This window comes from Citrus clementina, unplaced genomic scaffold (assembly GCF_000493195.1).
Source record: "Citrus clementina cultivar Clemenules unplaced genomic scaffold, Citrus_clementina_v1.0 scaffold_3, whole genome shotgun sequence".
NCBI classification, from domain to species: Eukaryota; Viridiplantae; Streptophyta; class Magnoliopsida; order Sapindales; family Rutaceae; genus Citrus; species Citrus x clementina.
The window spans coordinates 43,769,096-43,785,904 of NW_006262339.1; the positions used below are offsets into that span (position 1 = coordinate 43,769,096).

General features: G+C 36.6%; 2 protein-coding genes across 3 annotated transcripts; one reads left to right on the forward strand and one right to left on the reverse strand.

The window, feature by feature from the left end:
* Positions 1-1,970: 1,970 nt before the first annotated feature.
* Positions 1,971-3,103, forward strand: LOC18045862 (PRA1 family protein E). The gene has a single exon (XM_024188660.1). The coding sequence runs from the start codon at positions 2,248-2,250 to the stop codon at positions 2,854-2,856; it is 609 nt and encodes a 202-aa protein (XP_024044428.1). The 5' UTR covers positions 1,971-2,247; the 3' UTR covers positions 2,857-3,103.
* A 2,236-nt stretch (positions 3,104-5,339) lies between these two features.
* LOC18045863 (E3 ubiquitin protein ligase DRIP2) lies at positions 5,340-10,365 on the reverse strand. Of its 2 annotated transcripts, XM_024189389.1 has the most exons (9): positions 10,150-10,365; positions 9,984-10,069; positions 9,700-9,867; positions 8,914-9,013; positions 8,492-8,825; positions 7,894-8,345; positions 7,739-7,789; positions 6,324-6,396; positions 5,340-5,764 (listed from the first exon to the last, which is right to left on the reverse strand). In XM_024189389.1, exons 3-9 carry the CDS (start codon positions 9,836-9,838, stop codon positions 5,588-5,590), a joined length of 1,326 nt encoding a protein of 441 aa, XP_024045157.1. In that variant the 5' UTR covers positions 9,839-9,867; positions 9,984-10,069; positions 10,150-10,365; the 3' UTR covers positions 5,340-5,587. The 2 variants fall into 2 exon arrangements, with proteins under 2 accessions (XP_024045157.1, XP_006443905.1); XM_006443842.2 differs by lacking the exon at positions 9,984-10,069.
* Between the last annotated feature and the right edge of the window lie 6,444 nt (positions 10,366-16,809).

The following is a 16,809-nucleotide window of genomic DNA, read 5'->3' on the forward strand; positions in this document are numbered from 1 at the left end:
CTTTCAATTTAGTCCTAAACCAAACTTCAGCACTTCACCGAGGAATTCTGTCGTTATTTGCATTTTTTCAGCAGGTAGCTTCTCTGGGCACTAACATTGCCATCTAAACTGCTGCAGGCAGCAGCCTTAGGCTTAGCCAATTTCATTAGATTTTCTTCGGTAATTACATAATACTTTATGCCATTAGCCATTTTGTTTTCTTTACTTGTAGTGTTTGTTTCCCTTTCACACTTCTCTTTTTCTGGGGTGGGTCGGTGGAATTGTGTTCTGTTTTCTGCAAGCAGTTTATGTCGCACAAATGGCACCCTAACTTTACAGTATTTCATCGTCTTCTTTGGTGCCTTTGAGCTTGTCCTCTCCCAGCTTCCTGATATCCACTCATTATGATGGGTCAATGCATTGGGCACTTCCTGCAGAATTGGCTTTGCTGGTATAACGATTGGTGTGATAACGTAAAATGGTAGATAAGGGTGGAATTTGGAATTGTTTATTTAACTTTGTTCCGTTTGTAGACTTTTATTTACAGTTTTATCAATTTTCTAAACACGTTCATGCAATAATCTATTGGGCTATCTTTTCTTCTTGTAGGGAGAAATATAGATAGAGAATCAATCAGTTACAGTTTGCATGGGAACTCCTCTTCTAAGACTTTTAGGGCATTTAACGCTGTTGGGGCAATTGCATTCTCATTTGGAGATGCAATGCTTCCAGAAACACATGTTTTTAACGCATTCAGAGATCATAAATTGATTCTTGTTCCTTTTCTATCTGTTTTTTTCTCTTTTGCAATATTTCTAATGAAATGGTTTAGAATGCTCTTATCTTACCTGTTGTAGACACAAAATTGCAAATTTGATATTTTTACTAGTCTTTAAATGATCACTTTCTTGCCATTTGCCAGAAAACCTTGACAGAACCTGCAGAAAAAGAATGTGTAAAGGCGTATCACCAGCATGCAGTAATTGGCCTTCTGTGGATGCTGGGCATGTGGCTCAGAAGTCCTGCCTCATATCTTGGCTTCTCTAGCTATTCCAGAATGGACAAATTGTGATGGCAAACCTCCTTGTTGTGATTCAAATATCAGGATGCTATCAGGTATGGTAGTGTTCATGGTATTGTATAATGGTTGGCTTCTCATCCTTTTGGAAGGAGACTAGTTTATTCCACTTTGGTGTATATGAAGAATCATCCGTAAACTGATATTTACAAGAGAAGATATTCATTAGCTATGTTCCCCACTCTGAATAACAATTCTAATTCAATCATCAAGCTTATCCATTTCTCCCATTTTTGCATCAAACCAAAATGGACGAATCTTTGTTTGTTTTGAATAAATGTTGTTGCTCCAAAACTTCTCTCGTACAAAACCTGCTACAGGAAGTTACATCTATGATTCGACTTCGTTTCTGACGATGATGTATTGATTTCTTTGTTTAGATATATTGCAGGCCTACACATGCCTACTTTGAAGAAACAATGTTGTTCCACAAATCTGCTCGGCACATTCCTTTGAGAGATCGCTTCATCCGTCTTTACTTTTACCAGTATTTACATAGTTCTTGTAACTCTTGTTGCTGGAGCAATGCCTTTTTTCGGAGATTTTGTGTCCATCTGTGGTGCCATCTATAGCATACCTGAAAGCTGGAAGAATGCCCAGAGACACAAAACTCAGGCACTCAATGCAGCTCCTTAACTGCGTAATGCTATACTGGGTTGCGTTGGCGGGTGCTGTAAGGTTGATCATAGAAGACACCAAGACTCACAAGTTCTTTAATGAAATGATATGGGAGAATTGAGGTTGATGTATGGTTCTGAACACGTTGGATATCTGTTTACTTTCTTTCCGTTTATTTATTTATTTATCTTTAAATAGCAGCTTTCTTTATTTTGATTTTACGTTTAAACCGCACCACAAATCGACAATAACGTCGTCAATGTCTGTTTGTTTAGAAAGAGAAAAGAAAAAAGAAAAGGAAAAAGAACACGTCGGCACTGACCGTCACCTTTTAAATCCTTGAAAACGTGTCGTAACCTCTCCTTCAACGATGCTAATTTTCCCAGCAAATATCGAAGCCAAAAGCATCAGCTTTTAAACGAAGAGACCTCTCTCCCCTTGCACTCTCACACACTCTCAATTTCTCTGCATCATCGTCATCCCATGACGCACAAATTTCATTTCAGATCTTCGAATTAGGGTTTCCTAAATTCTATTAGTTTCCAAAATTCACTCATTTCATTCATCACCCAATGTCTTCACAAGCTCCGCCTCACTACGGCTCCCTTCCGCCCACGTCAACCTCTCCAACCTACGTTCCCCCCACCACCGCGTTCCTCACGCGTGCCAGGGACACCACCCAGTCCGTTTTCTCCACGCGTCGCCCATGGAGACAACTCCTCGACATCCACGCCATCACGCGCCCTTCCTCCGTCGGCGAAGCCACCATCCACCTAAAGCGGAACCTCTCCTCCTTTCGTGTTAATTACGCGATGATCGTCCTTGCCATCCTCTTTCTCAGCCTCTTGTGGCACCCGGTCTCAATGATTGTGTTCATAGTCGTCTTCATCGCCTGGTTCTTCCTTTACTTCTTTCGCGACGGGCCATTGGTTGTATTCCATCGCACGGTGGATGACCGTGTCCTTTTGGGAATTCTCGGCGTCGTCACGATTGTTTCGCTGGTATTGACGCACGTGTGGTTGAACGTGTTGGTTTCACTCTTGATTGGGTTTTTCATTGTTGGGTTACACGCTGCCTTCAGAGGAACTGAAGATTTGTATTACGATGAAGGAGAGGTTGCTGATAATGGATTGCTTTCTGTTGTGGGAACCCCCATCAGAACCGGCTACACCCGCGTTTAGCTGATTGTTTCCATGGTTAGGTAGCATTTTGATTCTTAATTTGCTTACGGTATATTGTGATTTTTCTTTTCCTTTCTTTCCGTTTTTATTTTAAAATGTGTTTTGTAAATGTTTATATAGGTTCTTTAATTGATGATAAATGGATGAATATTGAGATGTAACAGTGGTTCAAATGTGGAGTTCTTAGTTGCGGAAATTGTTGGGTATTTGCAGTGAGAAAATTGCCCTTTCTGAATTTCTATGCAAATGTGTGAATTATTGTTTTCGTACTGTTCATGCAATTGGCCGGTGGAAATCTTCATCAAAAAAGACAATTCTCTTTTGGACGCTATGTGATTGTCTGAGCTCTGTGTTTTCCTTGTTTTCATTGTGTTGTTACTACTTGCGATTGCTTTGTTTTGTTTCGGATAACCTGAGCTTGACCTTTTACTTTTAAGCTATCTAGTTGGTTATCAAGCTATATCTAGTTGTTTTATACATCGACTATAGGTATTGTATTGAGCTGAACGATCTTGGTGTTAGTGAAACTGGTCATGTTTGGATTATGGATACAACAGCTTCATACATATCTGGTCCCAGATCACCTATTTAAGTTTATAATTGCACGGTCCAGATGTTGAGAAGTCCATTTGTTCAGACATTTCATGTGGAGCTAAAGCATGAATCTTCTCTAGTTTACTGGCAGCAAAAGTTCCCTATAAATTCTATGACTGTTAATGTGGGTCGAGAGGGAAGTGTAATACAGAAGGGTTGCAATGCCCCTGAGATTTTGCCATGTGCAAGTTAAAGCTTTTGAAATTAGAAAAATAAGAAAAGTGGTATTTCAAAAGCAAGCAAGAATTATAGATCCATGGGCCCTTGCCTTTTTAGTTCTTATTTTAAGACCTTAACATCTACACTGACATCCACATGGGAATCACTTGTAGGATACTTTTTTGGGTGCCTTTTTTTTTTTTTTTTTTTGAATTGGGTGCCTGTTAATTACACTTTATGGTTTACATCAGAGGACTTGCTATAGAATTTCATTGTTCTATAAGTTCTAGAGTGTGAATATCTGATGAAATGGCGTTATGATGTACTTGTATAATATTCTGATTGTGCCATCTGCCAATTTAGGTTAAAGAGTATTTTAGTTCCTACATAATCATGGAATATGGTTAAGCTGGTCTCACTCTGTCAGACAAAAATATACTCTGCATGCTTCTAGTAGAAGTCAATCAATCTTTGAGCATGTCTATGTGAACATGAATGGTTGGATCTTGTTCTCTGATGGACATGTTGAAACATTGCCTTAGAAATAGCGACCCTCTGTAAGCTTCTGATGGAAACTACTTATACAGCATGAACTGTGGCAGAAATCTTGTTAATGATCTAAGCTCATTTGAATGAGATGGGGATCTTTGTGCCAGGCATTTACCCCACTGGAACTCAGATTGATCATTTCTAGATGTACTACAATCAACAGAGAGATTCATGGCTTACTCTGACACGTGCTTCATATCTCTATTTTTTATCAACCGCAAAATTTTTAACACTGGCATGTTAAGCTCTTCAATCTTCAACTTTCTTGGTCAGTGTCACGTGGGTCCTATTTAACTTATAAAGACTTAATTTTCTATGATCCAACGGAGAGATTCATGGCTTACTCGGACGTGTGCTTCATCCCTCTATTTTTTATTAGCTGCAAAAATTTCAACACTAGCATGTTAGGCTCCTCAACTTTCTTGGTCAATGTCAAACGGGTCTTATTTTGTTTATGGTGACTTTAACGTTATACTGTGATTGGTTGGATTGCAAAGGGGAAGGAAACATAAGGCTAGAGAATTAATCCTCATCTTTACGTCCATTTTGTTGCTGTTATGGAACATAGAAAGTTAAAGGATTGTTACTTTTCACCTTTTCATTTTTTATTTTTTGACAATCTACTGATATTTATAATAAGAAAATCTGTTAAAAACATTTAGTGTATCGTAGTGCAACCTAAATTTCTATCCCAAATCTACCGGAGCACAGTCCATATATCCACCAGGACTTTTGTTGCTATTGTGGACGAATTAGTTAAAGATTTTCTGCAACTTTGTGCCAAGGCGTACCAAGAGTCAAGGCTGTTGGATCTTTGAATATCACTTTAATCTGCATGTGCCTACTCTGCTTTCTGCTTCAAAAATAAATAGTCCTCAAATTACAGTTTATTCGTGTACTGGATATTTCGCCTGCTCACGCGAACAAAGGTATGGATAAGAAATTAAGATAGCGCTTGTGGAACCGCAATGCTCTTGGGAGGGGGGGGGGGGGGGGGGGGGGGGGCATTTTTGCTGCTTTCATCAGTACGGTGCAATGTAATTCTAAGCAATGTCAATCACGGTGCTGATGCACGTACGAGCAGAAAATTGCGAGTACGAGCAGAAAATTGCGAGTACGAGCAGAAAATTGCGAGTACTTCAAAATTCTTTTTTATGGAACAAATCTTTACAATTATTGCAATAGCCAACACCACCATGTTACTTAAGCGTCAAAACGGAGGCAGTTTTGCATTTGATCCAATTTCTCCTTTGCTGCTGCAGCTCGCTGCGGTTAGCGATATGGTGACTGCAATTATTGTAGAGGTACCAAGTAATGGAACAGTTCTCATAATATACAAGCTAGAGCATAACACCGCACTGGATCGCTAGTGCGAAACAGCAATAACAGTATGAGATTATTGAAGACGTGAGGAGTTATAACATGTTATCTATCGAATGTCCCGGACCTTTCGTGCATATGTGAGCACCATCACAAAATCCTTTGCAGATGAACCTATCATTGCTGGTACTCGGTCTGAAGTTGCTGCTGTTTGCAGCCACAAATCGACCAAATTATACAGTTGCAATGTGGGGATCACTGGTTGTCCCATGCATTTAATTTCAACCTGCAAGAATACCAAACAAAAGATTCAGTAAGACGAAAAACAGATGCATCGTTACATTTGTCAACAAAAGCACAAACTATTTCACTATACTTCCATTTCTCATTAATTGACTTGAAAGCACATCTCAGATAACGTGTGGAGCATGTTCCACCATACAAAATCCATGATGAAACAAGGTCATAATAAGAGGTGTTACTGTTTGCAAGGGCTCAGTTTAGTTGTTTCAAAGTACGAGAGATAATTCACTGTTATCTTTGATTTTTCCAGGAGACCTCACTAATTGTTTTTATGATTAGATAACTTTATCAAAGTTCAAGACCAGATATTATGGTTGCCTTCTAAGTTTTTACGACACCAAGCCAAGTTTCGTTATTTTGATCAGGACTAAATTACCAAAGGCAACATGACTATACATACTTCTATAACTGAAAGCAAAAAGAACGTACATGACATGCTTGAGTTGACTCTACAAGCTAATGGGTAAACTGAAATCATATCAGTCATTTTCTCTGATTAAGAATTTTTCTTTTAACGAGAATTCAGAGACAGATTCACTAACCTCGGATTCACTAGGGAGATCTAGTTTCATCATTAAGTACTTCTGGATAAAAGAAACAGGTATGTTTCTGTCCCTGCCACAGAATGACAAATTAAAACATATAAAACATCAATATTACCTGTAATCAGAGAATCCTTTCCAGTTAATTAAAGCAAAAAAAAAAAAAAAAAATTCATTGACAGCAGCAATTAGTTGCAGGAAATATTAACAGTAATGCTTCCAAAACAGTCACAGTGCACTCTAATTAAAATAAGGCACTGTGCCATATGGCTGACCTGATACAAGAATTTGTACACGTGCAGATCAACACAGTTAAAATATACACTGCATGAGGAGCCACCTAAGGGCAAAGACTGATACAGATGATTTGGCCAATGATGACAGACCTCATCATTCATAGATTTATACAGTCAACTTGAGTCCTAAAAAGGCCATATGTTGGAGACTGGAATATTTGGGTTAACCCGTGCGGCACTTAGACAGCTGCTAGCACAAAAGTTGCTAAGTAAGCCTATTGGACTTCTCAAGCTAGATGATTGCGGAAAGGTTAGAGAGAGAAAGAATTCTCTGCAATCAGTTTCATTCAGGCCATGCACTTAACAAGTCAAGATACATTGGAGTAGCCTAGTAGTTCAGGAGATGAATTTCATGGTATTTTACTTTTTGTGGCAATGAACTTGAAAGATCAGTTGCTGTTGGCATATGACCATAGAAACACCATGATTTTCTACCTGAAGTTCTAATGGCATACAAATATTATTAATAGGAATCTAATCTCTAGTTGGTCAGCATTGTAGAAACTTCTCAAAAAATTGGGAAGAAGAACCATCACACAAGACCAATTTCGTGAATATCTCCCAGATTTTATTCTTACCTCCCAACTTCCACATATGATTAGGAAACCTATGAAGCCTCTAAGACATGATAGGGTTCTATTTAGTAAAAGAATGAAAAATATCCATTGGGGTATCTGCCGGGAGAGCCAGCTGGATTAACAATACAAAGCTGAAAGGCCTGCAGGATATTTATAGATCAATAAAGTCAGCTGAACACAAGCAGGGATACGTGAGTTGCTGTATAACTAGCCCAATCCTGCTCCATATTAACATAACCGGAAAGGAAATTAACAGCTCTAGGTGAGGAACTAATTTCTTTCCACAGTACTAAGTGTACATAAACATACACTCCTTGGCACAGAAGAATTCAGTTTGCAATACGATATGATTCATGGATTTCCAAATTATCAAAAGTATGGATGTATGAAAATCTCATAGAAAAGTCATGCTGATACTCAAATTTTAAGAAATATCCTTTAGGACCAAAAGTTAGTTTACTAACTCAAAATTTCTAGAATGAATTCATTCAGAAACAACTCAAAATTTCTAAGAATGCAATGAAACCAGAAGGAGACTCACTTTATTCTCAAGTAACTCGAAGAGATTTGTGGCAAGGGCAAACTTCCTCTCCTGAAAGCAAAATTTAGTCAGTAAGTCGAACAGAAGTCAAATATTTTTTAAGCAAATTTATTATTAAAATTTACAAATCAGGTTGAAAGATAACTCATTCTTACTGGTCTTCGGAAGCTACTAAAGAGAACCAAATTGGACCATTTCTTCTTTCATACTTTGCACCAGCGGCATCCAAAACAGCTTGGGGTGAAATATTTGAATCCCCAAAAGCAGCGGCTGTTTTTCGACGAATTCTTCGCAACCTTTTAGGATTAATTGTTTCTGAAGTGGTAGGATCTGGGTTATTGTTTTTGTTCCCAGATTTTGATTTGCATTTGTCTTCCTTATTCTTAGTTTTATGCACTTGAGCTTCATTATCAGTAATCGTTGTAGGTTCTGCTTTCGCCTCAGATCCTAGTGAATTAGACTTGAGGGACCTAGTTCTACTTGCAACTTCCACCAAAAAATTTAAAGGTTTCCAAAGATCTGATTTCCCCTCACATTGTTCAGCATCATTATCCTTCTCTTTACTGGATATGGGTTGGCTAGGCTGAGCAGAAGAAGAACTCTGCATCTGTAACATTTGGGGCATGAAACATATTAAGTCACAGAAAGCCACAAGTATCTTATAAAGTAAGCGTTGAAACAAGAAAATAATATTGTAGGATGTAAGAATACAAGTCACAGAATGCACAAATAAAACATGTTCTGCTATCTTACCGGCTTTACATTCTGGGATAGCTTATTAAGAGTTTCTGGTGAGCTTGCCCCATCCTCATTATCTTCCACAGAGTCTTCCTCTTTTTTAGGGGGTTTATCAGTGGAAAGATTTGAACCTCGTAAAGCAGCAGCCTTTCTTGCAGCAGCATTTGATCTTCTCCTCGTCATGGTAGTCTGTGCTGATACTCTAGGAGCACTAACAACCAATGATGAGAGCGACCTTTCCTTTCTTCGAACTGGCAACGTAACTGAGGGTACAGCTTCAGGTGCCTTCACCTTTCTTCTTTTGAGAGGAAATATTTTTGCCCTCACATCTTGCAAAGTGTGGTCTGGCCTGAATAAAGCATCAATAGACGCTAAAGTGTGACGCAGGGAAGGAGAGAAGTCAATTGACAGTAGAGTAACCGGTCAGCAGATGTTACCTCAATTTCTCCAGAGGAACACAACCCAGATCGATATTGCATACTGGACAGCATTCTATTTCCTCATCTGAAATTTTGTCATATATACACTTCCTGCAAACTGAAGAAAATTCAAAGACAAATCTATAAGAATTTTGCAAAGACCCAAGAAAACCAGAAGAGATATTGTTTGTATCAAATGCACATGAATATGTCTGCATATATATATAAAGGGAACAAGCGGTAAATGCCATCTTATAACAAAGTCAAGGCTAAGGCCATAATGAGTGTTTAATTATTTACCCGTAAGCATTCACCTGCAATGAACACATACTGTGACAAGCAGCGGTTAGTTCGTTAAGATCAAACTAACCAATGATTGACTGCAATTATCGCTCATACAGGTAAAGCTGACAATTAACAGAGATGTACGCACAGCTTAGAACCTCAAGAAAATAAAGGAGTATGAGCTAAATAAGCGCAAAATATATCAAAGCATGCAATCACTTTTAAAATCAAATATCTAAAATCACGAAGAGAAGTATCGAAATCGGGGATACTTTGCATCCCAAAAAGCAAGCATTTGAAAGTCCTTTGATCTCCAAAGCATAACAGCGAGTGAATAATAGTCAACCAACGAAACCCAGATGAAGAAAAAGACTGGGAAATAATCCGAACCCAGATCGTAATAAGAAGAGCAAAATGGCAAGAAAACGTAGAAATTAAGATGAGCTAAAGTGAAGACCAACAGAATTGGAAAGCAAAAAACGATAATAATCAGAAAGAAAGGAGTTTGGAAAGACTTACACGTATGGAGACACTCGGATATGGTGGTGGCATCCCTCAAGAGCGTATTACAAATAGGACAAGTCATGCATGCCGCAATCGTCTCTCTCTTCACTTTCACCACCAGATTATTGCTCGCCATCTCTCTCTCAACTCTCATGCCTCAGCAACGCGTATTCACTGTGCAAACTGCATGTTCATTTTTATTTTACATCACAAACATTCACCCCACCACCACGTTAACAACGAACAAAAATATTACGAGATAAACATTTAGCCAGCGGTAACACGAGAGATTTACTTACGTTCACTCACATATATCTGCATTAAATTAACTGAAAACGAGCTTAACAAAATTACCCAACAAGGGTAACAGCTGAAAATAATGCAGCTGCGACATACATACGCGTGAGCTTGCACAGAAAATAAATAAAGGAAAAAAGGGAGCTGCTAACTATGTATGTTAATTACCTGGTGATGATCTGTGAAGAAGAGAAGCTTTGTGATGTTACGAAGCGTTGATGATATCAGAATTGACGTGGGATTTTGCTGGATTTTGACGAAAGAGAGTTTTGGATACGATCTGAATCGAGCGACTCGAGAGAGAGGAGAGAGAGAGAGAGTTTTGTTTGTCGAAGGAGAAAAAAAGCATGAAGCAAGAGCTTCTTTGTTGAATTTATTATTTGCTTTTAGTTAATATGAGTTTCTGCACTCCATATATATTTTACTTCTATTATTACTTTATCGTATTCGTTATTTTTCTTGTTTTTTTTTTTTAAAAAAATTAAGACAAGTTCAACTGCTAAATGTAGTTGGGGCGCTAAGGATATGGTGCGCCGGTGGTGCGCTGCGCACAAGGGTACCGTGTTTATGACGGCGCGTTCTGCGGTGTGCGTATTAGTGTGTGCGCAGGCGTACGTTATTTTCTTGTTGGCCGTCAGAGTGTGGGCGTGCAACTGCAATCGAACCCATTAGTAAGTAGTAACCACCATAAGAGACCAAAATTATAACTACTTAAAAGTGAAAATCATTAACTGCTGTATTTTATTTAATTCAGTTGGGCACGTTTTGGCCTAATAAAATTTATTAATGACATCTTTTAGACTCAGCTACCATAATGTACATTTTCGTCCTTTGCTTCATCCCAAATTCATATCGAAATTTCGAATGCGGTCCCATATATTTTTAACATATTTGTCGATTATTAGTTGCAGCCGTCAATGATTACGAGGCTTAAGACTCTAATGAAATGAACACTATTGGTCGAATAATTCTTTTACTCCAACATGAGACTTTTAAAAATACTCGCTTGTCAAAATTATAATTTGTAAACTTAACATGCAAGAATCTGTCTGTATTACCTTGTCCCTGTGCTAAATAAAGCAGACCACCACCAGGGCCACTAATTGAGTGAAAAAGGGCAAAGGGTGTAACGGGGAAGCGTCTCCTCTCTATTATTATCGAATGGGCACATCACATTACTCAATTAGCGGACATGAGAGGCAGATGTTTCATTCGCGTCCAGTTCAGTTCAGTTCAGTTCACATTATGGACAAGAACTGCCTTCCGCCGTCTGAAAAACGTTGTAAGAATTTTAGCTGGTCAAAAAAGGCGTACCGACTTAGCCAGGTAGGGCTCGTTCGAGACTGGTGATTCAGATCTGATTATTTGCATACCTAGAACATGTTTCGTTAAAAGTACTTCTTGCAACAAAAGTGCTTCCTATTTAAAAACCCAAATAAATATGATAATCGCGAGTTGTGCTCCGTGACACCATCCTTATCCAGTTCCAAGTTATTGCAGCAAAATCCCCCACCACAAGCAATCATTTGGATCAAAATGAAATGCAATTAAATCAGCAGAAAGAGGAACATTAAAAGAAAAAAAAAAAAATCTGTAAACAGTATTAGTCAGCCGTAATTGATGGACGCGTGCTCCAAGTTCGGGGCGATTGGCGAAGTGACTCAGACAAGCTCGCTTCATAGAATTAAATCAAACGGTCCCAGCAAGTCGACTTCATTGAACATTCCTAATCATATCAAATGCTGTAAAATTTGACAACAAATTAACCCAAGTTCTATCATACAAAACAAGTAGATATTTCTAGCATTTAGTTGTACCTAAGGCAGCCAGAGACAAGTCACCTACTTGAGCAAACGAACGCCAATAAAACATTGTGATGGATAATCAACCAACTCTTTCCCAATTTTAACGAGTGATTAGGCTGGGCCCCGAGAACCAATCTTATCCGAAACATAAACCGCAATTCCTCAGTCATATATACTTCCAAAATAAATGCTATGAGCTTTTATCTTGTATCTCCTTCCAAATTGATTCTACGTGTATGATCAGGATCCAACAAGACCTATGATGCTCCTCCGAGCATACGGTGTTATTAATGAGAATATCAATGCACAAACTGCGCCCGAGTTGATGACGACCTACAGTTGAGAAATTGAATAGAATGAAAAAAAAAAAAAAATGCTAAAAGTTTGTTTTCTATTTTCTTTTGGCAACCATATGAGAGTTGCTGTACATATAATACATACCCATTTGAAGGCATATTTCCATGTATATGGGATGTTCATGCCAAATGTTGCAGCCACCAAAGAATGAATATACAGACAAGGTAATAGTCCCAGCCATTGGGATAAGCTCTAACTAGAACATATGATAAAGGGCTATTGTTATTACCCAAATTATTAAAGCTGCTCTGACCAGAAAGACAATTTAAGAATGTAAGAAGCATTATAAAAGTGGGAAGACGTAAATGAACATGAACAGAGAAAAGAATTGCGATCAGATTCAAAAGACATTACCCGAAATTAATCAGCCGATTTCGATGATTATCAATCTTTCAACGTTAAATAAATCGAGTATCCGACAGTTGGTTTCTGTCAAAGACAGGATGCAAGGAGTTTAACAGCGGGGGCGAACCGATAGGAAAATGAGCCCTCAAATTATCCAAAACTGCCGCCTCGTGTGTTGTCACCTCACTGCATCAAAATCTTAAACCAAATGTTCTAACTCACCCGAATATTAATATAATCCTCTGCATCGTTTCGCAGCTGTTAATAAAAGATTTACAGCAAAAGGTATAAGCAATCCAATAAAATATAACAACAAAATACTAGATTTGACTTTAATAAAATGTGCTTTCTACATTATTCCACATAATCCCAAGCATGACTTTCCTAGTAATCTGATTGCAAGGGGAAGTTCATGGGCGTACTGTTTACCGTGGTCAATTTGCTCAAAGTGTCTTCAATTTGAGAAAATTAAGCCTGCGATAGAAATCCAGTATCACCACTCAACATGTCAAATTTTTCATTCATTCATTATGCGATACCAACGACAAGTAGCTGATGTTCTAACCTCAAGCAACATTCAAGTTCCTCAACATCATTCTCCTCTTGAATTGTTGCTGCGTCTTATTCTGTATGTTCCCAAACTGATTGCGCGATAGTGAAGAAACCAAGCGGGAACACTAGAATCAGTGACGGGTGGAGATGACACAGCCAGCTTCCTTGTTAAATTAAGGTCTGCCATACCACCTTCATCATTTAGAAGTTGTTGGAGTTCATCTCTGACCCGGAAAGAACAACATTTTGAAAATTTAACTCCGAATCGAAAGGCACATCATACACTTAGTGGTAGTCCCTGCTGGCACCGGTTAATAAGGCACGTAGCAGAGCTTAAACCATTATTACTCACACTACAAATGGCATATGTGGATACAAAAAGCTTCTTTCCAGAGTCATAAACTCCCTTCCTTCAGTTGTGATATTCCTTATTGTCGCTTGATTGTTTTACAAATGTTTCTCCAGGTGGTAATTTACTATACACCTTTAACAGATATCTGTAAAGGGTCATATTTTCATTCAAGTAATCCAATTTTCTTTATGTCTATCTTTCTTTACATCAAAATTATCATTCTTCTTGTTGGTCAATGTTCTGCTGCTGCTTTGCACTTTTTTTTTTCTACTTCAAGTAAAAGTGTGAGATGAAGAGAACATTGGATAGAAATTGAACTTTAATGACGCGCACTGATTTTATAGAAAGATGCCTTGAAATATTCTGGTTCAAGCCACTCACGGAGCTTTTCTTCTAATCCACTCCAATTAGCTCCCTTATTTAAAAGACCCTTGGTTTTTTTTTTTTTTTTAATATCAGAAATGGTCTGCTTTTTCACTTATTTTCCTACTTCCAATTATTTTGGTGTCTGTATTGAACCATGTTAACTTCTTCATATCAGTCACAAAGGCTAACTGAAGGATGCAAAAGCATTGAACCAAGAATCCGAAGATATCTCGCATGAATGCGAACACGGCGCATAATAAAGTGCTTGTCTACATCAAGAATCGTGCTCTGTCCTCTGTAGTGCAGTCCGACAGAATCCATCTCCTCTCCTTTTAACATAGGTTGATACGCCTCAGACATAAAATGTGAGTTTATCTTTTAAGTTATAATATTAAAATGTTCCGTAAATATTAATTATTGTAATTTAAAAAATATATTTATATGATTTTTCACTTGTGTGATGAAAAATTTATTACATCTTGGTTGGTGTGAGTGGTTGGTATGATTTCAAAATATGTTAATATGATTTTTCAAAATTTAGTTTCACACCAAAGTTGGTTTGTATGAGTGGTTCGGCACTATCACTCCTTAAAAGAGGTCAGGGGTTCAAGCCCCGCTCTCGTATAGAGTCACCACTTTGGCCAGTATTTTACCCCTTACGGACCGACCCGGTGCGAGTGTGGATTAATTTGAGTTGTGTTACTGGTTTAAATGTGCCTCACAGGGGTTCAAGCCCCGCCCTTACGGGCCGATCCGGTGCGAGTGTGAATTAATCTGAGTTGTGTTACAGGTTTAAATGTATCTTCCACAGTTGGGGCTCACTCAGGACTACCTCTTGATCAGTGCCCCTGGTTTTATCCAAATTTGGCGCGTGCCTCTATGCTTAACAGATTTCCAGAGGCAAAATTTAAAAATACAACTCAATCGACCGTTGATTTTAATTTTTAAGGGTAGTTTAATCGTTGGTCTTCATGTTTATTTATTTATTGAGGGTAGGGATCTTTGAATTTATCAAAATATTCTCTAAATTCATTATTTCATAAAAATTCTTATTACACAATTATATTTAAGGACAAAAAATAATCTACGGAAAAAAATGAACTATTCCTATGTAAACAAATTACTGATTTTTGGATCCTGCTCTTGCATAATGAGAATTGTTAAAACAATAAAGAATTAAAATCAATTTGAAAAAATAAATTTTATTAGATTGTTTAGGATCTACTGAATATATTTAAGAGTAATTGTTTTTGGTTCTTCCTCTAGACAAAAACTAGTTTTATATGATTGGCCTGATAAATTTAATGTGAATTTTTTCTTTACTTTTGTTGTGATGCCAGGCTATATAGTCACTTGTATGATTAATTTGAAGCATTGTTTGATTAGTAACTAGTGCTTTATTCTTATCAAGTCTTTGTCTTACAATAGATTTACAATACTTTCAATACCTTTTATAGTAGCAAATACCAAATTGACAGTTGTTAATCTCATTATTCTCTCTTTAATTTATTCACGACTGTGAATGAAGAATATAAAAAACAGAATATAGAAGGAAAATGATGAAAGAGAACATACCATAATGGTGGGCTTACTTAAATTGGATCTAATAAAAATATTGTTTAGAAAGTTTATATTAAGTATTTAAGTACGTTTATAAGGTAAAAATATAAATTTTAAATTTTAGTAGTGAGTTTATTTAATAATGAGTATGATAAATGGTTTAATAAGTTTAAATAACCTTACCCATTTATTTAGTTATAAGTGGGGTTATTTGAACTTATCAATTTTCTCTCTAGACCCTATTTTTTAATTAAAATATTTATAATCAAATTAATTTTCATAAAATTACCCAATCAACCTTATTCTCTCTCTCTCAATTATTGATCAGCTCTAACCAATTCCTTCGATTTTCTCGTTTGCAAATGAATGTTAAATCTTACAAACAATCGAAATTAATTTTCCTTTTTGGATACAACCAAAATCATATCAAGGTTTAATGCCTCACTGCTGACTAGGGCTCTTGGGACCAAAGGGGTTTCAAATTTTGCATGCTTCACTTTGAAATTTTAGAGCCTGAGTTGGCTTATTGATTTTATTCAAAAACTCTTCAACCAGGAGCTCAATAATAATAAGTACTCTTTCTTTAATTTATAGGAACAGACTCATCATCACAAAAATGAGTATCAAGAATTTTAATAACCATGAAAGGGGATAAATTTTTTTATTTTTCCTATAAATATGTGTAATACTATAAATCTTTGTATCAATTTGAAAATAAAATAATGTCTGCATTCAAATGCTTAAAAAAAAATTTGTAACGGAATTTATAAAGAAAAAGAATCCATGGTCAAAAAGAGTGAAACAGTAAGTTTTTAATTTGCAAGAAGTGACATAAAGAGAGAACAAGCACTATGAGAAAGCGAAGGAAATTATGGACAGTTTTGAGATTTTAAAATTCTAATAACTATTATATTTATAAAATGAGTGCATAAAAAGATTTAGTAGATTCAAATAACGCTATCTTTTAATTATTTATTATTTTTATTTTTCATTGACGCTAATCGCTCGCTCGTGTAAATTACAACATTACCCTTATAAGAAGTTGTCAAAATATTTTTTTCCCACTTTAGTAACTAAATATTAAATAAAAAAAATAAATAGTAACATAAGTGACGCAATATATCGCTATTTATGGTGCTTTTAAATATTTGTAAAAACTTTTTAAGCTTTCGCCAACTATTATTAAGTGTCTGTTTGGTATGTCTTATCTAATGGCCACAAGTGCTTATTTAATTCCATAAGCTCTTATCATAATTTTTATTGTTGTTTTTTTTTTTTTTTAGTATAGCTTTTAGAGCTTAAATAAGCTATTTTGTTTCTACTAGCAAAAACTCAAATTTTGGGCTTTTGGGAGTAGAGGTTAATTTTTTTTTTAAATGTTAAAATATCCAAAACATTCTCTATTTATTTGACAATCTTATTTTATTCTTTTCATAAAATAACTTTAAAAAAACTTGTTTATTAAAATAATTTCATAAATTTTTAATAAGA

Coding starts and splice junctions, on each gene's coding strand:
- LOC18045862 (XM_024188660.1), top strand. CDS start 2,248: ATGTCTTCACAAGCTCCGCCTCACTACGGCTCCCTTCCGCCCACGTCA.
- LOC18045863 (XM_006443842.2), bottom strand. CDS start 9,838: ATGAGAGTTGAGAGAGAGATGGCGAGCAATAATCTGGTGGTGAAAGTG. Junction 9,014..9,699: donor ATCCGAGTGTCTCCATACGT/GTAAGTCTTTCC, acceptor AATTTTCTTCAG/TTTGCAGGAAGTGTATATAT. Junction 6,397..7,738: donor TCGAGTTACTTGAGAATAAA/GTGAGTCTCCTT, acceptor ATTCTGTGGCAG/GGACAGAAACATACCTGTTT.